Source organism: Colletotrichum gloeosporioides (genome assembly GCF_011800055.1).
Source record: "Colletotrichum gloeosporioides strain Lc1 chromosome Unknown consensus_19, whole genome shotgun sequence".
Taxonomy (NCBI): Eukaryota; Fungi; Ascomycota; class Sordariomycetes; order Glomerellales; family Glomerellaceae; genus Colletotrichum; species Colletotrichum gloeosporioides.
Genome location: NW_025544664.1, coordinates 710,713 through 730,441, shown reverse-complemented (window position 1 = coordinate 730,441; position 19,729 = coordinate 710,713). Strand labels below are relative to the sequence as shown.

The 19,729-nt window shown below is 53.2% G+C and overlaps 9 protein-coding genes and 1 pseudogene across 10 annotated transcripts; 5 read left to right on the top strand and 5 right to left on the bottom strand.

Moving 5' to 3' along the window:
• Window positions 1-654: 654 nt before the first annotated feature.
• On the top strand, window positions 655-1,230 carry GCG54_00006514 (uncharacterized protein; the record flags this gene model as incomplete). Its single annotated transcript, XM_045406514.1, has 1 exon — window positions 655-1,230. The coding sequence occupies one exon, from the start codon at window positions 655-657 to the stop codon at window positions 1,228-1,230; it is 576 nt and encodes a 191-aa protein (XP_045267806.1).
• A 1,018-nt stretch (window positions 1,231-2,248) lies between these two features.
• GCG54_00006513 (uncharacterized protein) lies at window positions 2,249-3,006 on the bottom strand (the record flags this gene model as incomplete). Its single annotated transcript, XM_045406513.1, has 2 exons — window positions 2,249-2,686; window positions 2,749-3,006. 2 exons carry the CDS (start codon window positions 3,004-3,006, stop codon window positions 2,249-2,251), a joined length of 696 nt encoding a protein of 231 aa, XP_045267805.1.
• Window positions 3,007-3,425: 419 nt separating this feature from the next.
• On the bottom strand, window positions 3,426-4,484 carry GCG54_00006512 (uncharacterized protein; the record flags this gene model as incomplete). Its single annotated transcript, XM_045406512.1, has 3 exons — window positions 3,426-3,764; window positions 4,266-4,328; window positions 4,431-4,484. 3 exons carry the CDS (start codon window positions 4,482-4,484, stop codon window positions 3,426-3,428), a joined length of 456 nt encoding a protein of 151 aa, XP_045267804.1.
• A 625-nt stretch (window positions 4,485-5,109) lies between these two features.
• Window positions 5,110-5,879, top strand: GCG54_00006511 (annotated as a pseudogene). The gene has a single exon. A coding segment is annotated over exon 1 (770 nt).
• A 282-nt stretch (window positions 5,880-6,161) lies between these two features.
• On the bottom strand, window positions 6,162-7,396 carry GCG54_00006510 (uncharacterized protein; the record flags this gene model as incomplete). The annotated part of the gene is made up of 4 exons (XM_045406511.1): window positions 6,162-6,497; window positions 6,568-6,645; window positions 6,994-7,296; window positions 7,358-7,396. 4 exons carry the CDS (start codon window positions 7,394-7,396, stop codon window positions 6,162-6,164), a joined length of 756 nt encoding a protein of 251 aa, XP_045267803.1.
• Window positions 7,397-7,930: 534 nt separating this feature from the next.
• Window positions 7,931-8,618, top strand: GCG54_00006509 (uncharacterized protein; the record flags this gene model as incomplete). Its single annotated transcript, XM_045406510.1, has 2 exons — window positions 7,931-8,119; window positions 8,172-8,618. The coding sequence occupies 2 exons, from the start codon at window positions 7,931-7,933 to the stop codon at window positions 8,616-8,618; spliced, it is 636 nt and encodes a 211-aa protein (XP_045267802.1).
• A 3,991-nt stretch (window positions 8,619-12,609) lies between these two features.
• Window positions 12,610-13,083, top strand: GCG54_00006508 (uncharacterized protein; the record flags this gene model as incomplete). The annotated part of the gene is made up of 1 exon (XM_045406509.1): window positions 12,610-13,083. The coding sequence occupies one exon, from the start codon at window positions 12,610-12,612 to the stop codon at window positions 13,081-13,083; it is 474 nt and encodes a 157-aa protein (XP_045267801.1).
• A 385-nt stretch (window positions 13,084-13,468) lies between these two features.
• GCG54_00006507 (uncharacterized protein) lies at window positions 13,469-14,467 on the top strand (the record flags this gene model as incomplete). Its single annotated transcript, XM_045406508.1, has 2 exons — window positions 13,469-13,735; window positions 13,805-14,467. 2 exons carry the CDS (start codon window positions 13,469-13,471, stop codon window positions 14,465-14,467), a joined length of 930 nt encoding a protein of 309 aa, XP_045267800.1.
• Window positions 14,468-16,805: 2,338 nt separating this feature from the next.
• Window positions 16,806-17,160, bottom strand: GCG54_00006506 (uncharacterized protein; the record flags this gene model as incomplete). The annotated part of the gene is made up of 2 exons (XM_045406507.1): window positions 16,806-17,069; window positions 17,122-17,160. 2 exons carry the CDS (start codon window positions 17,158-17,160, stop codon window positions 16,806-16,808), a joined length of 303 nt encoding a protein of 100 aa, XP_045267799.1.
• A 415-nt stretch (window positions 17,161-17,575) lies between these two features.
• Window positions 17,576-18,346, bottom strand: GCG54_00006505 (uncharacterized protein; the record flags this gene model as incomplete). The annotated part of the gene is made up of 2 exons (XM_045406506.1): window positions 17,576-18,103; window positions 18,173-18,346. The coding sequence occupies 2 exons, from the start codon at window positions 18,344-18,346 to the stop codon at window positions 17,576-17,578; spliced, it is 702 nt and encodes a 233-aa protein (XP_045267798.1).
• Window positions 18,347-19,729: the final 1,383 nt, after the last annotated feature.

The window sequence follows — 19,729 nt, the reverse complement described above, 5'->3', positions numbered from 1 at the left end:
ATCTGCGATTTGGGTGGACGAAGAGATGAACCGCTGGACACTTGCTGCTGCTGAATTTTGGGCAGATCGAGGCACGGCAGACTGTTGCCTCTAAAAATAGGCACTTGATAGCAAACTTGACTTTCTCTCACATTTGATCGTTCCTTCCCTAAAGATTTGGCGTGGAATCGCTGAAGTGAGTCCAAATCAGGGCTTCTCTCACCTTCTGAAAACTCTGCCAAAGGCATTGACCAGTTCTTGCAAGTGCTAGAATTTGAAGTAAAGCAGAATATTTATTTATCCATTCGTCGAAGTACCTCTGTTCTTGAACAGTGTCAAGATCTTCAAAACTGCCTTTGATAGACCACCAGCGAACTGTTGCCTCTATCACAACGACTTCACGCGTGGAACAGCCATCACCAGAACAGGCACCCACCACTCAATCTCACCACTCCAGCGTGTCATACCTACTCAAAGAGACAAATACCACCACAATCTTCTCCATCTACTACTCGTTGAAGCAGAGAAGATGCTTCAGCCTGCTCCTGACCCGTACCTCCACATGGAACAGAGCGACATCGAGGTATCCAACTTCTCCTCTCCCTCCCCCGCTCCATTCCTTCCTCCAACCTCCCCCCCTATTCGAAACTCCCACCGGCCTCAACAACTGACACCATGAACCGCCTCCAGCAAGCCGTCGCAGACTACCGCCGCGCCGTTACCGAGATGCAAACCCTCAAGCTCCGCTCGAATATGGAACACAGCATCCGCGAGACGCGCCTCCAGCAGCTCGAGGACCGCGCCGACGCCGCCCTCGACGAGGCGCACGCCATGCTCGAGCTGGCCGACATGCAGTACGCCGACTTCCTCGCCGCCAAGAAGCGCTGCGACGACGTGCGCCAGAAATACACCTCCGAGCGCCGCGAGCTCATGACCACGCACCTCGAGATCGGCCACATCCGCGACGTCCTCCTGGAGCAGCGCGAGGCGGTAGCCAGGGAGGCGAGGGAGCTCCAGGAGGCGCGCAAGGTGGCTGCTGATAGCGCTGAGCAGCTTGAGGCCTGCTTGGTGAGGGAGAAGGAGCGGCTGGATAAGTTGAGAGTGAAGGTTGAGGCAAAGGAGAAAGCTGTCTTGCGCAAGGAGGAGAAGATTGCTGAGGAGAAGGGAAAGGTTGAGGAGGCGAAGAAGGAGGCGGCCAAGGGAGGAGTTTGGGGATACGTGATTGCTATCAGTGAGCGCCGCAGCATTTGAGGATGTGAGCAGTGGCAGAAAGGAGACATGAGACGCCTGGGACGGCACATCATGTTACACGTTAGAGGAGAGACATCAATGACTGTTGGAGTACACACACGACGGGACCGAAAAGTTCAGGAATGGAGTTACTGTAAATCACAAGCAATAATTATCTCATACCGCGACAGTGATGCTTCGTAGAGCTTGAGCTTAGAGCCTGATCATCTGTCTGGATGTGATCGTCCGATATCGACGTCTTGATTCAGCGAACAGAACTGACGGGTATATGAAGAATGCCCCAGACCGCTTTCGTCGCCTGCGTGAATTCACATCCATCACACCATTTACCTACTCACGACGAAAGGATCACCAAATCACATGGGCAAAATGGGAGCCAGCACTGCAAGTAATGTACGTCTCCGTTCTGTGTACGGGTGATGCGAGCTGATAGCAAATCCGAGAAGACATCCAGCAACACCCAAGTCGACTGTTCCTTGAGCCAATGCGCAGAGATTCTAGGACTCCTCGCAGAGTTCAAAGACCTCCCAGATATCCCCAAGCCCAGCAATGATGCACGTTCCCATCCAACCTCCCGTTTGAAAATTCCTCGCATCACATTGATTGGAACTCCACCTGATTCTTCTGCACCATCCTAGTCTCGCGTCCAGATCCAAACATGTACCATCGTCGAACTTGCAGCGCAAAGACGAGCGCTGGACCAAGCTGGCAGAATGCTCTGCCGGAAGCTCGGCCTCATGATCGAAGAAATCGGCAGAGGGGGCAGACCGGTGCTGAGTAACGATATGAAAAGCACGATTGGGAAGCTGCAGCTCCACGTTCTGACGTCGAGGATGATGATGCCTAGGCCTGCAGTCCAATTGCAGAAGACGACGAAACCCTCCCCGAACCCAGAGCCGTGGTAGCTAGCAAATGTCGGCGTTGGACGCGCGCGACGGAGAGCGCTTAGGTAGAACTAAAAAATCAAAAAAAGTCAGCCAACTGAAAAGATGATGACATTCGTTGGATTGGCTTCCGCTTACCCAACCAAAATCTCAGTGATCTCAGGAATGACGTCCTCCCTGAGCTTGCGGACGACATCTCCCTTGTAGCAAAGCTCCTCAGCAGTCTCAGCGCCGAGCATCTGACGTCTGTTCAGCTCTCTCTCAAGGTCAGTGACCATGGTCTGGACGCGGAAGGCGTTCTCTTGGAGGCGTCTCTTGGCCTCAATATCGCGCATCTGTGGGTCCCCATTATGCTCGCGGTGGTAGTCAGCGACAATCTCCTGATTGTAGAGCGACCTGGCAAAGAGGAAGGCCTGAAAGGTCTTAAGGGCAGTCCTTGGAAAATCTCCAGCCAAGAAAGCGGCTACAGCGGGCATGAAGTAGGTATCGAAGTCCTCTGGAGGAGTAGTGTAGGGGATGAGCCTGTGAACACGCTGGCGAAGAGCGACACGGCGGCGGCTGTAACGCTGGGGCTGGAATGAACTTCTGTTAGAATTGTGACAAAATAAAGTGGAGTGTGACAAGGGAAACAGACCTGAGTGAAGGTAACAGCTGGCCGGTTAGAGGTATGCAGCTGGTTGGAGGTAGGCAGAGCCTGAGCGAGAGATTGGAGGTTGAGAGCCTCAGTCTCAATCTCGTGCTCAGGAACCATCTGGCCATTCTCTTTGAGGCCGTTCTCATCAACGCGCGACACCTGCCCTATGGTGGTGACTCTGCCCTGGTGAGGCATCTGACCGGCCATTTGGCCACCATGGTCGGTGTCCATGTTTTCTCCCTGAAATATTATTAGCATAAACTTTGGAATGAGCGCGAAGTCATACTCACGTTCATCGCAGCAGATCTTGTGGATGAAAGAAGAATAGGTGTGGTTTTGGTAACGGCGAAGTTGCAAAGTCGACAACAAAGTTGGAAAGAGGAGGAGGGTGGGTTGAAAATCACAAGAGCTGTTCTTCAGCAGCAGGCGTACGTGAAGATGTGAAGATGTGGTACGTGCACCCGCCTTTGGACAACCAACAATAACAATGGGAGGTTGAGCACAATGAGAGCCCTGGCGAGGTCGGAGGGGGAGGGAAAATTTGTCAAAGGATGGCAACAACTCAAAAGAAGGAAGGCGCGCACAACCATCAGGACAAAAGTTGCAAGAGCAAAAAGGTGTTTGTATTCAGGGTATCAAAAGGCAAGCCAGTCAGCTCACTAGGAACTGAAAATCGATCAAGTGGACATTGTCTGCCGAAAGGAGGCGCGCCGCATTGTTACCATGTCCTCTATCTGCATCTTGACAATGCCAAGCTCACGACCAGTGGCTGCCAAGGTCTTCTTCGTAGCATCCAACTCATCCCGAAGCTCCTCGGCCTTCTCCTTGAGGCGGAGCTGATCCTCAGATACCTTACTGTAGCCCTGACCGTTGACAATGTTGGAAGCAAGCGTGAAAAGATCGCGCACCTGCTCCTGCTGCACTTGGGTTAGCTGAGCTTGGCGAGCCATCCGGACGATTTCGGAAGCATCGCTCTCAAAGGTCGCAATAAGCTCGCTGGAAGGAGGAGTTCCTGTCTACATTCAAGTCAACAAGGGAATCCCAACTGAGTAAGTCCGCATTTGATGTGCTCGAAGTGCTGCCGCTTGTCCGCCTTCTCCCCACGCCGACTGCAGTTGCAACCACGTGTACCCCTCCAGACAAAGTCCTTCTGCAGCGAAGCGCGCCCGAGGCACCTTCAAGCTGCCCTCTTCACCGTTTCCCACCCGGATCAGACCTGGGCGTGCCTCCCACTGTGCTGAGACCCCGCGCGAGCAGGTGTTCAGATGGGAGCGGGAGGCGGCATGGGGGAGCGATCACTGCGAAGGGCAACCAAGCCGGCGCGAGCGCCAGCAAGGAGTAAACAGGTATCCTTATCAAGAGGCGCTCAGGTGTTTTCGCGAGGCAGCGAAAGATCTGCCCCGCGAAACCCAAGCACCCAATGATTTGGCAAGGTCCTGTAATGTTTCACGCCCTCCGCCATGACACATGCAGACTCAAGGCAAGGAAAGCACACAAATGAGAATGAATGGACTTACCATAAGGTGATTGCTGAGATCGGTGTTGTCATGACCGTTTGTGGTGTTGGTGGAGGAGTCGAGCTGTTCCAGAAGGCGCGTCAGAAGGTGAAATTGAAACGAGCGGGAGAAGGGAAGGAAGTCGGAGGGAATTGTGCGAGGGATGAGATGGAGGGGAAAACGTACCATGGGAGACTCGTCCGCAGCAGTGCCGCTCGTGTGAGGTGACTTGGAGTCCATTCGGGAGAGAGTGCGAGAAATGTTTGCGAAAGTTGGTATTGGAGAGAAGCGAAAACCTTGGGATGGGGAGGGGGGGGAAGAGGTAAAGAATGAGGGAGAGAGTGGTGATCTGGAGGAAAGGATGAGGTAGAGGAAGAGATGAAGCAGAGGAAAACGGGCAGAAGGGGGGATTTAAATACTTGAGAGGAGGGCTGAGGGCAGACGGGACGATTTACTGATTGTGCGCCAGATCGAGTACGTATCACTAAACATTTCAGATCAGCCAATGAGAAAAATCGAGACGAGGCGGTCGCTCGTGGTGAATGAGGTGTGTGAAGCTGAAGGTCGCGGGAAGACGATATGGTAAAGTGGAGACGACCGGTTGCCAGGTGAGATCGCAGGCTGGTACCTAGGGACGAGGACAGGACAGGTGAGAGGTATGTAATCTGGCCCGTCTTATCTGGTCGGGTTCGCAAAGATAACGCCCCTACGAGTATATGCATATTTCGGATTTGTGAAAGAGTCGCGTGAAGATTGCGAAGTTCACCACAAAGGACTGCATTCGATAGCCCCGACCTCCTCAACATCCAAGTCCTCAGATACCCGGAGCTCGACAAATTCAACCTTCAGGTCTTCATCTCTTGTCATGGTTCAGCATCGGAAGAAGCTCGGCAAGAACCAGCGCGTTCGAAGAAGAGAGAAGAGACGCCGCGACGCCGAGGCCGCAGCAGAAGCTGGCGCGAAGCTCTCCGCGGTGCATACCTACTTTCCCTCGTCCGTGCCCGAGGCAGCAAAGGCATTTGGCGTCAGCCAGAACGAACAGAATGAAACATCACCTTGGAGAACCAAAAGGTAAGGTGTTCGCTCATCGGCGCGTCCTCCCAGCACCAGCACGAACTGATAGCGACTTCTCAGAGAGCCAAGAAGCTCAAGCACAAGGTCACCAGGGGCCAATTTAATGATCATCACCGACGTCTGAAGCTTCTGGAGCTCCATGTCGAGGCTGCCGCCAACATCTTCAACAAGATGAACACCGACCACATCGCCAAGGACCTCAAAACCCTCACCAGAAACTTTTCGGCTGCCTGTGCCGACGGAAGAGCTATTCGAAGCACGGCAAATGATGCGCTGGCTGGTGTGAACCGTCTTGAGACTACCGTCAAGACTCTCGAGGCTAGTATGGAGAATCTCGAAGCCGGCCTGGAGGATCTCACGGCGGAGATGGCGCCGACGAGGGAGATGTTCGATGCCGCGGTCAAGACCATGGAGGAGCGGATTTCTGCGATCGAGAGCCAAGTCGAGCAGCTGGTGAAGGGCGCCTCGAAGAGCGCAGCTCAACAGCCCGCCGACCTGCCCAAAGATGGCCGAGCTCAGGAAGTGTGGAAGGGACGACTTCGCTCTGGCAGGAAGGGATGATTTTGAAGTTGGTGGCTGAAGGACATCATGTTGACCAAATATGGGACGAGTCTTGGTTTTGGGGAGTGTCACAAGGAGATCAGAGTCGCATGATAAAAATAACAAAGGATGGACCATGGAAAAGGCGAGTCAGTAATACAAAGCCATTAAGGAAGGTTTCATTCATCATTAAAGGATGTTTGTGCAGAATCCTGAATCTCAGTCGTTGCCATAAAGCGCTCTTCCATCAGACTCTTCGATAACCCTGCGCGGACGCGCCATGTTCCCATGAGCCACCTCTGCCTACCATTCCTGAGCTGCATTCTCAGTCAGCTGCACCTCATAGGCAATCTGCGCAGAATTCCAACCTTGCATCCGTTCAGCGCATTCATTGTCCCAGGCATGGTTGGCCTTAGCTCTGGCCTTGGCCTCCTCGTGGTGCTGCTCAGACTCCTGTCTGACTTGCTGCAGCTCTTTTTGAACAGCCTCATACTTGACACGGAGCTCCAGGAGCTCCTTCTTCAAGTCCCTGGAGATCTGGACCTGCTCCTTGAGCATGACCGCCAGCTGCGAAGCGGTTTGGTTGACCCTTGGCATGTTGTCGCTCTGCTTGGTGGCCATGCGGCGGGGGGCGCGAGCCTAACACATCCAAAAGTCAGCCGAGGCCAAACACCAACACGCACAGACTGAAGGCCAAAGATGGACCTACCCTGAAATTGACATCGATCTGGATTAGGTCTCTCATATAATAGCCACCGGTGGTACTGCCCGGGATTCGAGAGGCAGTCTGTACATCCAAAGTCAGTTGAGGTCGAACAAAAACTGAGTAAGTCCCAGAACATTCGTTCTGTGTGAAGAAGCCGCTCGCCCGCACCCTACCAGGCGGCATAAGCGAATGACGAGCACTACCGTATGTCACTCTCACGCGGTTGAATGGCCACGTCTCCCTGGGTACAGTACCCGTCGGTATAAAGCTCTCCTATGCGGTTGCCAAACCATTCGAAGCGAGGTCGCATAGCGCTCCACCTTGGACGTTTTGAAGGCAGAGCTTGGTGAAGAACAGTGGCTTGGTGGGTCGAGAAGGTCGTGGGGAGATGGCCTCCTCGCAGCCGGCCAGCCGGCTCTGAGGAGAGACGAAGCCCTCAAGGAGCAGTCGTAAATTCTGGCACAAGCGAAAGATCTCGTGCCCGACGCGAACTGCTTCCCTGCGTGGCTGGCCCGGAACTTTTCCCTCCCTCATATCCTTGAAGACAGGCTCGCGGCAGAGAAAACAGACGAGTGTGGATGTATGAAAGATTGGACTTACGGGCTGAGTAGAGGTCTGAGAAGGACGACCGTTGGCAGAAGCAATGGCCTGACGAGAGGCGGTCGGAGACTGGACAGCCAGGCCGCGAGAGGTGGTAGTGGTACGATTGGTGGTCGGGGGAGCAGCCGGGGCCTGAATTGAGTTAGAACTTAGATGAGAACCAAGAGTGAACAAGAATAGTAAAGAAACTCACCGCCTCGTTGACGGTCTTCATGTCGATGATCGTGCGCATCTTTACGATGATGTGCGGATTTCGGTCGTGGGTTGACTTTTTGGCTGGACGAAAACGTCGCTTTCGGTTGGAGGAGTAGGAGAAGGAGGGAGAAGAGATGGAACTGCTCAAGTTGAAGGTGTTGAGACAGAAGTAAAGGGGCAAGGGTATGGAAGAAATGGGCGCACACTTCCGTCGCTTGAGAAAAGAAAAGAACTTCCGCGGGCGAATTGAACTGATGAGAATTCACCCGACGTAGTTTGAAGATGGGGAAAGAGCAGAGATTGTGTCTTGCCTGCCGAAATTTGAATACTTTCAGGTGTTACTCGCGAAAGGAACTCTTCGCGGGACGTGGATGACGTAAGACCGCCTGGTACCGGCACCCTGCGCGCCAAATGAAGGTACCCGAACCTTAGCCTCCACTCCGCGTCCCCCGTTGAACCAGGGTGCTGGGCCCACGCGTCAGGGAAGGCTTGCATATTGCCCTTAACTTGGAGAGCGGCTTCTCGAAAGTCCTGGTCGTCAACCCCAGGTCCAACAGCATCACACGTCATCATGCGAAAGAACAAGAAATCCAAGAAGGCTAGACGCCATGCGAAGCTTCTCAAGCGGCTCGAGATAAAAGCTCTTTCCGAAGGCGACCTGCACTTGAGCAAGACTGTAGGACCCAACAAAAACCACGAAGATGGCCTTCATGAGGAAGATGCACCGTCCTCGCCGGTAACACGGTTGATCCGCCTCAAGGTACACCCGAGCACGCTGCCTTCATGGATCACTAGATACTGATAATGTCTAGGTCACGAATAGGGCGAGCAAGAACACCAATCTCACCATCACATCCATCCGCCGTGACGTTAGGCAGTTCAAGGACACCACGTCAACCGAGATCAAGGAAATGTTCAGTGACTTTGAGAACAAGATGGCGATGCAGCTCCACGCGTTGTTTAAGACCAGCATGCGGAACGAAGAGGTTATTGAGGACATAAACAAGTCCGTGGCTGCCCAAGAGGCACACGCATCCCAGCAAGCTAGAGAGATGGACGCGCTGCGCTCATACAACCACGAACTTCTAAACGTGCTTGCAGAGGAGTGGGAGGACAGCAAGACCGTGGAAAACGAGCTGAGACATGCCCTGGAGAAGATAGCGCAGAATCACAAGGCTGCTATGAAGGAGACGATGGACAATCAGAGGGAATGTTTGCGAAGACCGATTGAGAAGGCTCAAAAAGGCCAATGTGGCTAGATCACAGGTCTTCGGCAAGGCGTCCAAAATTGAATTTGGCCATGATGTCCTGTTGAAAAAGGAACAGTCGCAAGGCTGAGACCTGCCTGGCATCCACTTGAAATATAGATCCCACGACATAGACGTGCGAAAACTTACATAGAATGTGATCTGATTTCTGATTTTGGGCTTCTCAATCCGAGGGTGTATTTGACTGCTTCGTGATATTCTTGTCGTCTTCGCGAAACAATCGCCAGAAACCTGGCAGCTGTGTTGGAGGCCAAAGTCGTCGCCAGGCGTGGAGGTATCTGGATTGATGTTGCTCTTGGATGCTGAAAGTAGGACGAACGATTCGTTAAATTTGATATGGAGAAGACAGAAAGATGTGTGTCAAGATGGAAGACTGACTGGCCGCCTAAACACATGAGAAATATCCCGATCACAATGCACGGGTAAGACCAAATTGTCAGTGCCACTCATCGGCTCGTTGATTCCATTGTGTGTCGAAGTTCATTCCTCTCTATGTATTCTGTTCATGTATGGTAAAACCAGAGAGCCAAGGTTTGCGAAAATAATAGAAGGATCAACCAAGGGTCATAAGCTTCTCGATCTTGGCCTCGAGGATCTTGATCTTCTCCTCCTGGACCTTGATCTTCTCCTCCCGAGCCGCGATATCCTCCTCCATCTGCTTGGTGACCTTCTCCTCAATACGCTGCCCCATCTGAGCAAGCTCGCGCTGGACGTAGTCCTCGATGTTCTTCATGTTGGTGGCGAGCTCCTTGCGAAAGACGGTCTCGAGAGTCTGGATGCGCTCGGTGAGCTCACGCATGGTGGCATCGGTGGTGCGGCCGGCTTGGTTGGAGAACTTCTGATTGATCTCCGCCATGAGCTCGCGCATGCGCGAGTCAAACATGTCCTTCAGCTGCTCCTGGACGCCCTTGTCCCAGAGCTCGAAGGAGGAGCGGGCGAGCTCGGCGACCATGAGAGCCTCGCTGGAGACTGCCTCGGCCTTCTTAACGCGCTCATCGATGCGCTTGGCGGTCTCGGTGAACAGGTTCTTGGCCTTGATGTAGTTCTCGCGGGCCTCGACGGCGTTGCGGATCTCAGAGGCCGTCTTGGCCTTAGACTCGTTGACCAAGGCAGTGACGTAGACGAGGATCGTCATGAACATCTCCTTGGTCTCGGGGTCGGCCTTGTCGAGAACGGCGCGGACCTCGGGGGCTATCTGGGCCGAGGTGCGGCCGGCGATCGCGGATCGGATGACGTCCTCGAAGGTCGGCATGATAGGGAGGTTCTGATTCCATCGCGTTAGCAGCAGTTCGAAAACAATTATTGAAGGCGTTCTGCTCAAAGAAAATTCACGACGGGTTGAAATTTCTGACATACCATCTTCTGCTGGGCACCAGCGCCCTCCTTCTGCTAGAAAAGTGTTAGCACCGTTCGTGGTCATTGGAGGATACGTGTTGTACTTACCGAGTTGTTGGATTGCTGCATCTCGAGGTCTGTTTTACAGTTGTTGGGAGGGAAGACTTTTGAGATGGTGATGTGCTCGGATGCGGATGAGAGAGAAAGCCTTTGATGTTGTGGTGAGCTTGGGTGAGAATTTGAGCCGGGTAGCTACGAGACGCGTCTTGTTCTGCCGCCGAGGAGGGGTGGGACAGGCAAGTGGGGCCAACGAACAAGCAGTGTTGGAGCCAGCACTATCTGCGACGGACTTTAAGCGAGTATTTTTGACCCTATGGTGAGCTGAGACTGAGAATTTGGATTTTCAGGGGGGGGGGGGCAGTTTGCCTCTTTCTCGGTATGAGACGCATGGGAGACGACCTTTGACTGGAGAGATTTTCCTCGATCCTTACCCACCCACAAAGCCCGACAAGCACGCCATGGACTTATCTGGTTTTGCTCTATGTAGGTGTCAGCATCTCTGTCTCTGTCATTGTTATCATTTTTTTTGTCCCGTTCTTATTGTTTTGTATTCGGTATTATAGGTATTCAAGCTTCTAAGGGTCTTTTATGTAGCTACCTTAAATGGCAAGCATGTATGCCAAGGAGGCCGGGCGGCTGTTTATTACATAGGTAAGATGCTATCATCCAGAGCAGTTACAAGACCGGTAGTTGGTGGAAGGAACCTTCGCAGAGGTCGTCCCACGGCAAGTCCATCACCCTTCGCTTTCCTCAGGAATGCCAGAGACCTTCCATTCAAATGAGTTCACCAAGTCTTCAATGCTGGAAGCTGGCATTGGAGCTGCGGCTGAAAGAGCCCGCAAAAAAAACCTGCTTTATTTACCAACCGACCTTTCTTGCACAGTCCCTTTCACTTCCGGCTTTTTTCTCCGAATTTGAGGGACAATTGGCCCGGAGAACATCATTTATTCTTGCAACGGATATCATTGTTCTCAACGCCAAAGCGTTGGTCCGAGCTTGGTCGACCAAGGCAGCTGCACACAAAGGACAGATTGAAGATCAGAGAAAGACAGAAAGTCTGTTTACAGAAATACTTCAAGAGGATCATCGGCCTTTTCCCATCTCAGTTTTCGCATTTTTCATCTGCGATGGAAAAGTCGGCCATCGGGTGGCTCACCTGTGCTGCCGCAGGTACGAGCAGGCTCGGTCGAAAGTTGTACACAGTAAATTCAGACACAGTGAACAAATTGGGATTTTATGTGGGGCTCCAGCACAGTGATCACTGCACCGTAAGGTACATCGAGCAGTGTTCTGGGCACGTACCTGAGCGAAGTGGAGTTGATTCAATTAAGCGCGCCCCCCTGATCGATCTGAGATGCGTCTACAGGGGAGCCTGGACCCTGTCGCGCGCCTGCAGCGGGCCGTCCCGCTGAACTCTCAGCACCAAAAAGCTGAGGTAGACTTGGGTACGGCGAGGTGCACAGGAGACGAAGCAACCCAGGCCACTGAACTGCAGTCCCAAGGAAAATGCCCCACTTTCCACACTTTGATTCAACGACACAATCACTTCGACCTTCAGCTTTTTTCCATGGTGAATGTCAAGCGTCGCAACGGGCCATCCGATCTCACCTTTTTTTCGTCGCCAGTTTTATGGGATTTTGATTATGCGTGTGGGCAGTCGGCCTCGGCTAGTTCGACCGACTCAGGGCTGAGCTGATTGCTGAGCGGCCTTCCTTTCTCACCCCCCTTGCAGATAAATTGATCCCACCCATTCTCCCCTTCTCTCTCATTTTACTTGATCTCCATCTCTTCACAACACTTGAGAAGGTACTTGGACTCGTGTTTGTTTCCTCGAAAATTCTTTGACTCACGACCCTCGCAGATGGATCATCTTGGCATTGCCTACGTGGGCTCGTCCTCTGACACCGAGATGGTAAGAATTCCCCATTCCCCTCCCCAAGTTCGCATCATCCCATCCTCGCATCCTCGCTCGTCGCAAAAGCGCGTGAGCGAGTCCTCTCTGCCTCTCTCGACCGCGTCATCCTCCTCCCTCCTTCAAAATCCAAACTAACTCTGCACTCGCAGCAGATGGACGGCCCTGTCAGCGACACCACCCCAGCCAGTCAATCTTGCGCGACATCCATGGTAAGTCCATTTCATTCACATCTGACTGCTTTCTTTTGCTTCGAGTCTGCACGTGTCGTTGCAAGGAGATCACCTCTTACGGGCCCACGCTGTGTCGGATGATGGAATGGTTGTCTGCCAGCGGATCTTCTCGCCGCCTGCGCACAAATGCCAAACCATCTTCCAATAGGGTTTCCGTTTGACCCAGGGTGTTCTCTTTGAGACGATCAATCACCCGGAGCGTGTCCCGGCTGGTGGGCCTCCTCCTCACGCGGGGGTTGAACACGCAGCTGGGGGGCACGCCCAGGGTCTGAGGCACGGCTGGCAGCTGGCCTCAGAAAGCAGGATGCTGGGTACATTTCCCCTCCCTGCAGAAGGATTTTGTCTGGAGGGGTACACGTGGTAGAGGGCCGAGCTGCGGCTAAGACACCCTGCCGCTCTGGGGAGAAGGCGGACGAGAAGCAAATCTTTTCGAGCACATCAGATGCGGACTTACTCAGTTGGGGATCCCTTAGCTGACTTGAATGTGAAGGCAGATTTCGAGAACCAGACTCCTGGCCAGTCCCTTGCCCTCACAACCTTCGAGCGCTTGTCGGAGGACATTCTTCGCCTCGCCCGGGAGATGGGAATGGACTCCCGACAGATCAACTTCACCAGGGTCCAACAGGAGCAGCTTCGCCTGCTGTTCGTAAAGGCGAACAAGACGATTGACGCTTCCAAGGACTACGTCAAGGGCGTCGAGAACCACCGCAACTATGCGCAGCACTACAGTGTTCAATTGGAGGACGCAGCCGAGAAGTACGACTTTCTTTCAAGTGACTATCGCCGCAACAAGGCGGATCTGGAGGCGGTCAAGGTCAAGATTGGGCAGCTTGACAGCAAGGTCACCAAGGAGATGGAGGCTATGAAGCGTGAGATCAAGGAGCTTCGGGAGCTTGTCAAGACTCGCGCTGTCTAGATGTATTAGAATGGCGACATGGAGAGTCGTGATGGATTGCTTGGCTTTCGTTGGCTTTGATTACTAGATACCAATAACCTGCTGGCTGCGCTGCTTTGTTGACCGCCACCTTCGAGTACAAAACTCCCTTGTCCACTTTGCGCCCGCGAGCTGTGTAATGTTAGAACGTGCCCCCATACGCCACTAAACCACCTAGGTAGTCAATTGAAGGCTGCAACAGCTGCTGCGGCGCTTCGGTGTTGCGTTGAGCGAGCTGCCGCACACTTTTTCCCACCTGCGCTACACCGCCTCGGGCTTTCTGCCGTCGTCACCTCACTTTACGATCGATTGTTGGCCCCCGACTTCCAGCAAAATAACCCATAAACGAACAAGCAACTCAGATATCATGGCTGCCAAACGCAACAGACTCGGCAAAAAGCAGCGCCTGGCGCGACAAGAGAAACGCCGTCAGGACGAGGCCGCAGCCGCCAACGCCACCGCCGTCGACTCCGCCACGAAGGTCTACTGGCCGCACGGCAAGAACGAAGGCCCTTCCGCGCCCGCCGAGGCCCCTTCTGCCGCCCAGAACAGTCAGACCAGCAAACAGACCGCCGGAAAGACGAACAACGAGACCCACGACCGCAAGACGATCGCGCGCATCGAGAAGCCCAAGGTAAATACCACACCCATGCTCCCAGACGTTTCCAAATCGCACAAAGTCGCTGACTGGATCCACTCCCAGCGAAAGCCGCGCCCCAAGAAGACCTCGCGCGCAGAGTTCAGCGACCTCCAGCGTCGCGTTAAGCTCATGGAGCTCCACATCCACGACATCGCGGACTCTTTCCTCAAGCACCACGGCGCCGGACAGCTTGCCTTGGATAACGTGCGCCGGCTCATCACGAGCTTCAACGCGGCTCTCGCCCTGGGATCCGAGATGAGTGCCAAGACCGATCTTGCCCTGGCCAAGGCTGAGACTGTGGCTAGCGAGCTTGCCGATATCAAGGCAGAGACCGCAGCCGTCCGTGCCGAAACCGCTTCTGTTCAAGCCGATACCGCGAAGCAAGACGGGAAGGTGGACAGACTGCAGGAGGCTTTGGGAGAGATGCGCGGCGCGATCAGTGAGCTTTCGCGTCTCGGAGAAGAGACTTCTTTGAGCTTGGCAAAGGCGCAGCTTGACTTGAAGGGAATGGGGAAGAAGGAACAACAGACAAACCGCACGCTTGAGGAGGATCAGAAAGCTACGATTGAGATGCAGCGCAAGTTGGAGACCGACATGTATGCCATGAAGGCCCAGATGGATGCCCTCCAGCAGCAAGTCGAGAGTATGCAGAAGACGGATGAAACGAAGGTTGAAAAGGGCCAGGGAGGCTGGAAGGGACGTCTTCGGTCCCGAGGAAACAAGTAGTTTGGCGTTGTTCGGATCGGATGTTTGTTCTACGCTTTTGAGTTGTCCCAGACACAAGGGCTTGCTCTTTGGTCGTCATCCTTGTTCAGTTCATATTTCCATTCGGACAATGGAGATGACGGACATTGGCAGTCAGGCTACGGCGGCATTATGTATGTCCAAGGAACTGCCACGCTAATAGATACTGTCATGGAGTGGAAGTCGGCAAGTTACAGTGATGTAGGCATGAACGAACGGGTCATCGTGAGCAGGGGACGCAGCAGTTGAATGACGACGCGAGATTCTCCTTCACGTAGTCATATCGTCACACACGATATCACGCAATTCACAAGTGGACGAGCTCATCAAGACACCAAGCAATTGAATGGATGAATTCAAAACAAACAATTTGACACAAATGTCTTCTAACCCCAGCAAAGATCCAGCGCCGCGAGACAAACCCCGAAACCGAGCCACGTACCCAAAAAGCGCAAGCGAAAAGAAAGCAAGTATCTGTCTTCATCCAGTTAGTCGAGCGAACAACTAAGTAAGTCACCAATTGACATTGCGTGAGAATGGCCACGAGCTCGCCCCCAAGGAGCGGCCGGTTCTACCGCATGAACCGCACCGCGTACCCCCGTTGCAATGGCATATCTCCCCATGGGTTGCCAACCCACTCAGAAGCGGGGCGCACCTTTCCCCCTTGGAACCCGAGCTCGATCCCGTGGGAAGGCAAGGAAGGAAAGAAAGGCGGCTCGCGTGAGAGAACTGCGCAAAGTGAAGACGGCAGCCGCTTTCCATGTTCAAGCCGAACGCCCAAGGGCGAAAGGCAAGAACGCCAAAAGCGGGTTCCCTTACTGGAGTTCCCGGAAGTGAGGCAGACAACCAAGAAGCAGGCGAAAGATCCTGCTTCTTGATGCTGCCAGGCCTTCCTGGTACTTGGCGAAGAGTCCTTGAGCCAACCAGATTGCGCATCGAGCGTTGGGCCAAAAGAAAGCAGACAAGAGTGGATGGGATGAACTTACCATGTGAGGTCGATACGAGACAGGAAGAGAAGGAGAAGATGAAAAATCTGTCTTCATCCAGTTAGTTGAGACAACCAAGTAATTTCGATGAATTGCGTTGCGTGATAGGCGGTTGGAACGCCCCCAGGAGCGATCTAAGGTCTCCCGCAGGACCAAAGGCCGCATATTCTCTAACCGGACCGAAGGTCTTGTCTCCAAGGGTTGCCAACCTACTCGAAGCGGAGTGCGCAGTCCAGTCCTTGAGTCCCAAATGCTGAAGCTGACTGCCGAGACAGACTGCGACACAAATGGGAAGGTAGGATCCACGGCTCTTGGGGCAAATGACATCACGAGATCCGGCCGCCAGTTCCCGTGTTCACCCCAAACCCCGAAGGGAGAGATGCGATCATGAGAATCGGGTTCCTTGTCACTGGTGCCTTTCAGCGGGCGTTCATCGTGAGAGGCCAGCGAGAGATCTCGCCTCTGATGGTGCCGGCATCCTGGTCCCTGGCTGGACAGGTCCTTGGGCCAACCGTGATAGTGCAACGAGCGCGAAGCCAAGAAAGCAGACAAGAGTGGATGGAATGAACTTACCGATCGAGACGGAAGGTGATGATCGCGGCAGGGATGGGAAAATGTGAAAGTGAAGGGGGAAGGAGAAATGTTGTAATGGATGAAGGTTGTGATCGAGTTAAGAAGAAGAAAAAGTTGAGAGAGCCGGAGAAGAGCGTGGATTAAATAGAAGTCAGGTGGGTGCGGGATGGGATTGATTGTGCGATCGCTGCAGTAAGTACCGAGACTAATTTTTTGATTGGCGGACTTTGAGGTGAGAGATTGAAATTTTCTGAAGTGCTGTTTTGCAGAAGATGAGGTGTCCGGGTGGGTAGAAAATGAAGGTGCACCAAGTGAAATCGGGGAAGGAGTGGATCTCTGAGAATGGAAGGATGAGGTCGGCATAAGGTTGCGGCTGGCTCAAAAACGGAAGGGGCTACAGGGTCCATTCTAGCCCTAGCTCATCCCGGACTTGGGGGTTGGAATGGTTCACGACGGGGTTGACAGGGGATGGGCGTGAAGAGTCTTAGAGTGTGTCTGGTGCTACGAAGGGAGCCTTAACGCCGATAGACCATAACTCCGAAAGCCTCAAATTCCCGTCCAGACCCACATAACGGTTGACGATTGACGACGACATGTCTTGCAGGTGAAAATTCCGATCGAAACCGCACCTTGATTGAAAATGAGTGTAAAATTGACTGAATTTAATCTTCAAGTCCTCGTCTACCTTAAGCCGAGTTTACTTTCTCATCATCACCCAGTTTTGAAATGACCGACCGTCTTGCTGCCATCCGACCCGCAGTTTACCCGGACCTGTCCCGAAGCCGCTGAAGCTGCGCTCGAATTTTCTGCATGTTCTCCAGCGACTTGTCGACGCGCAGGTACATTTGCGCCAACTCCTGAAATTGATCCCAGATCTTCTTGAATGCATCGGAATTCTCCCCGGCCACTCGTCCAGTGTCCTCCAACACTCTTGCGACATCTTCGGCCATGCGGATGACGTCGCGTTTCGTTCGTAGGATGTATTGCTCATCGCGGGCGAATTCGGCCTCTTCTTCTTCGTAGCTCTATCGATTGTCAGCGCAAGCTTCGTAGGAAACTTCAAATGAAGTGACGCACCTGAAAGCCGCTTTTGGGGGCATGTGAGATTGGCGGCATTGTGTCGATAATGGGGTTGAGGTTTGGTGGGTTTGCGGAAGGTTTTATACAACTTGACCCGGATGGAAGGTTTATTGTGTGCGGCGAAGAAACACTGAGGGTCGTTCTGCTTGTCTGTTGTCGGAAACTTTGGATGAGCTAGTGAAATTGGCCAGATTCAGTTGGTCGAAGTCTGACAGGCTTGTTTTTCGTTCACATGCCACTGTCCGTGGACACATCACGAACATGTGGTAAGGCATTGCGCCTGCGAATTGTCGAGTCAAGCCTCCTTTCGATGCGCTGACTTTCCAAAGACAAAGACGGAAACAATGCATGCAATCAAAGTATGTTCATTCCACCACCATCCCTAACAAAACCATGTTCCGAAACACTCTTTGTCTGCTCTAGAAAACACACGTTCTTGACCGCCTCGGACTCAAGCCTTCCTGCGGGATCGCAAGCGCCCCTTCCATCCCTCCTGGTTGCCGCCACCCTGCTGCTTGCCGCCCTTGCCATCGGAACCGCGGTCGCGGAGCTGCTGGACCTCGGACTGGAGGGTCGAGAGAGAGCCAAGCATCGCCTCCAGGTCCGTCTCCAACTTAGCGTTCTTCTCGCGCAGAGCCTTGTTCTGCTCGCGCAACTCTCCAACATCCTCGCCGAAGAGCTCCAGCTTCGCGTCCACGATCTCCATCTTGGCGGTCGTCTGCTGTGCATCCCATCTGACGTGCTCTTGAAGAGCGTTGTGTCCCTTGGCCACTCGCTCCATGTTCTCCAAGCCCAGTCTCAAACCGACTCTCTGGTTCTCCTGGAAACCGGCGTTGACTGTCTCAACGCGGAGACGCCAGTCCTTGTTCTCGTCGATGGCCTTATCCATCTCGTTCTTCATGACGACGGTCTGAACCTGGGTTCTGATATCGAGCTCGTTGAGCTGGCGGCGCGTGAACTTCCGGACATTGCGCTTGACCTGTTATGCATTGATTTAGATGAGCTTTAGACACCCTAGCGGCAAGAAGAATGAAATTTGGTACAGTACCCTGACACGGTTGGCCTTGGTAAGGCCGGCGAGAGGCTCGGCGGGATCGGCGGGGTAGACGGAGCCGGGTTCAGTGGCGGCAGGCACGCCGGACAGGAGAGCTTGGGTCGCTCTTGCCTTCCTCTTCTTCTCACGAAGGCGTTGGCTCTTTCCTGGCTTGTGCTTTTTGGGCATTTTGGCGGTGTGGTGGGTGTGGTGGTGGTGTTGCTTGGGGTGGTGGTTGTGAAGTGGGAGGATGGGAGAAGTGAAGGTGTAAAAGCGAAAGAATTACTAAAAGGGAATGGCGGTGAAAGACTAAAGAGGCTCGACGAGTCTAAGCAGCATGTAAACATATATCACTAGCTTCTTCAGGACAGTGCTGGAATTTCCATTGAGCTTACTCATTTTGACTGCCCCGTAGAACCTGGAACTCTTCATAGTAAGTTTTGATGACAACATGCAAGATTATAAACCTCTGCCTTCATCCAGTATCGTTCTCATGCATCCGTTCTCTGGGCCATTATGGATCAGAAGTTAAGGCCAAGAGAGAGGTGGAACGCGAGCGAATGTAGCTAATCTGAGGCAGATGAAGACCAAGGCTCGGGATCTGATGAGAGTCAGCCCACATTGCGATTGGATCTACTGTCAAGTGGCACGGAAAACATCTCCAAGTCTACGCTGACTGCATTTTGCGTACGCACGAACTGTCAATTAGAGTAATACTGGTGTCTGTTCCCTGAACTACGGTAACAAGTCGAAGGCTGTGGGGCCGTCAATCCTCTTCTTAGCTACATCCCGACGTGAGACTGCCTGGCTGCTGCCGCGAAGATTCAACCACCCCGGCTTTGAAGGTAGCTCCTTCCTTGAACTTCTACGTCACATTCCGTTTCTCAATTCAACCTCAACCGTCGAATTTCTCCATGGCAACCGAAAGACGTGTCGGAATTTTGCTCCCACAAATCTGTTTTCTATTTTCCACCTCTGGCTTGACTGTCTTCAACCTCCTTTTTCAAGCTTTTCAACGGTTTTGCACTTGATTATCGAACCGGCCCCTGGCCTGCTGGCCAAACTGTCGGTCTTTGTCCTTCGAAACTTCCCTCGTTCTTTTCACTTCCATCTTATTCTGCGCCAGCAATGACAGGCTTTCTCGTTTTCTTTTCTGTGCCCCTTCCGTCTTTTGTTCTTTCCATCTTAGGAAAGATGCAGTGACCACCTCGTCGACCCCAGCCCTGAGCCAGCCTCACACCCAGCCCCACTTCTACTTTCTATTTAAATCACCTCTCCTTTCGCTCACTCGGTTCGCAACTCTTCTTCTTCTGCACACTCTTTTCCTTCCCCCCTCCATCGTCCCCGACTTTCACTTTGCTCTCCCTTCCTTCCCCTAGGTTCACCTTGTTTTTCACTTCGTCCTCAAAACCACACACACACACAAACACACGAACACGCGTGCGCGCGAGATCGTTTCTTCTCTTGCTCACCCATCGCATCACATGGTAAGTCCATTTCATCCACATTTCTTTGCTTTCTTGGCTTTGAGCCCGCCTGTGCGACCGTGCTGGCGAAACGGACCTGTCCAGC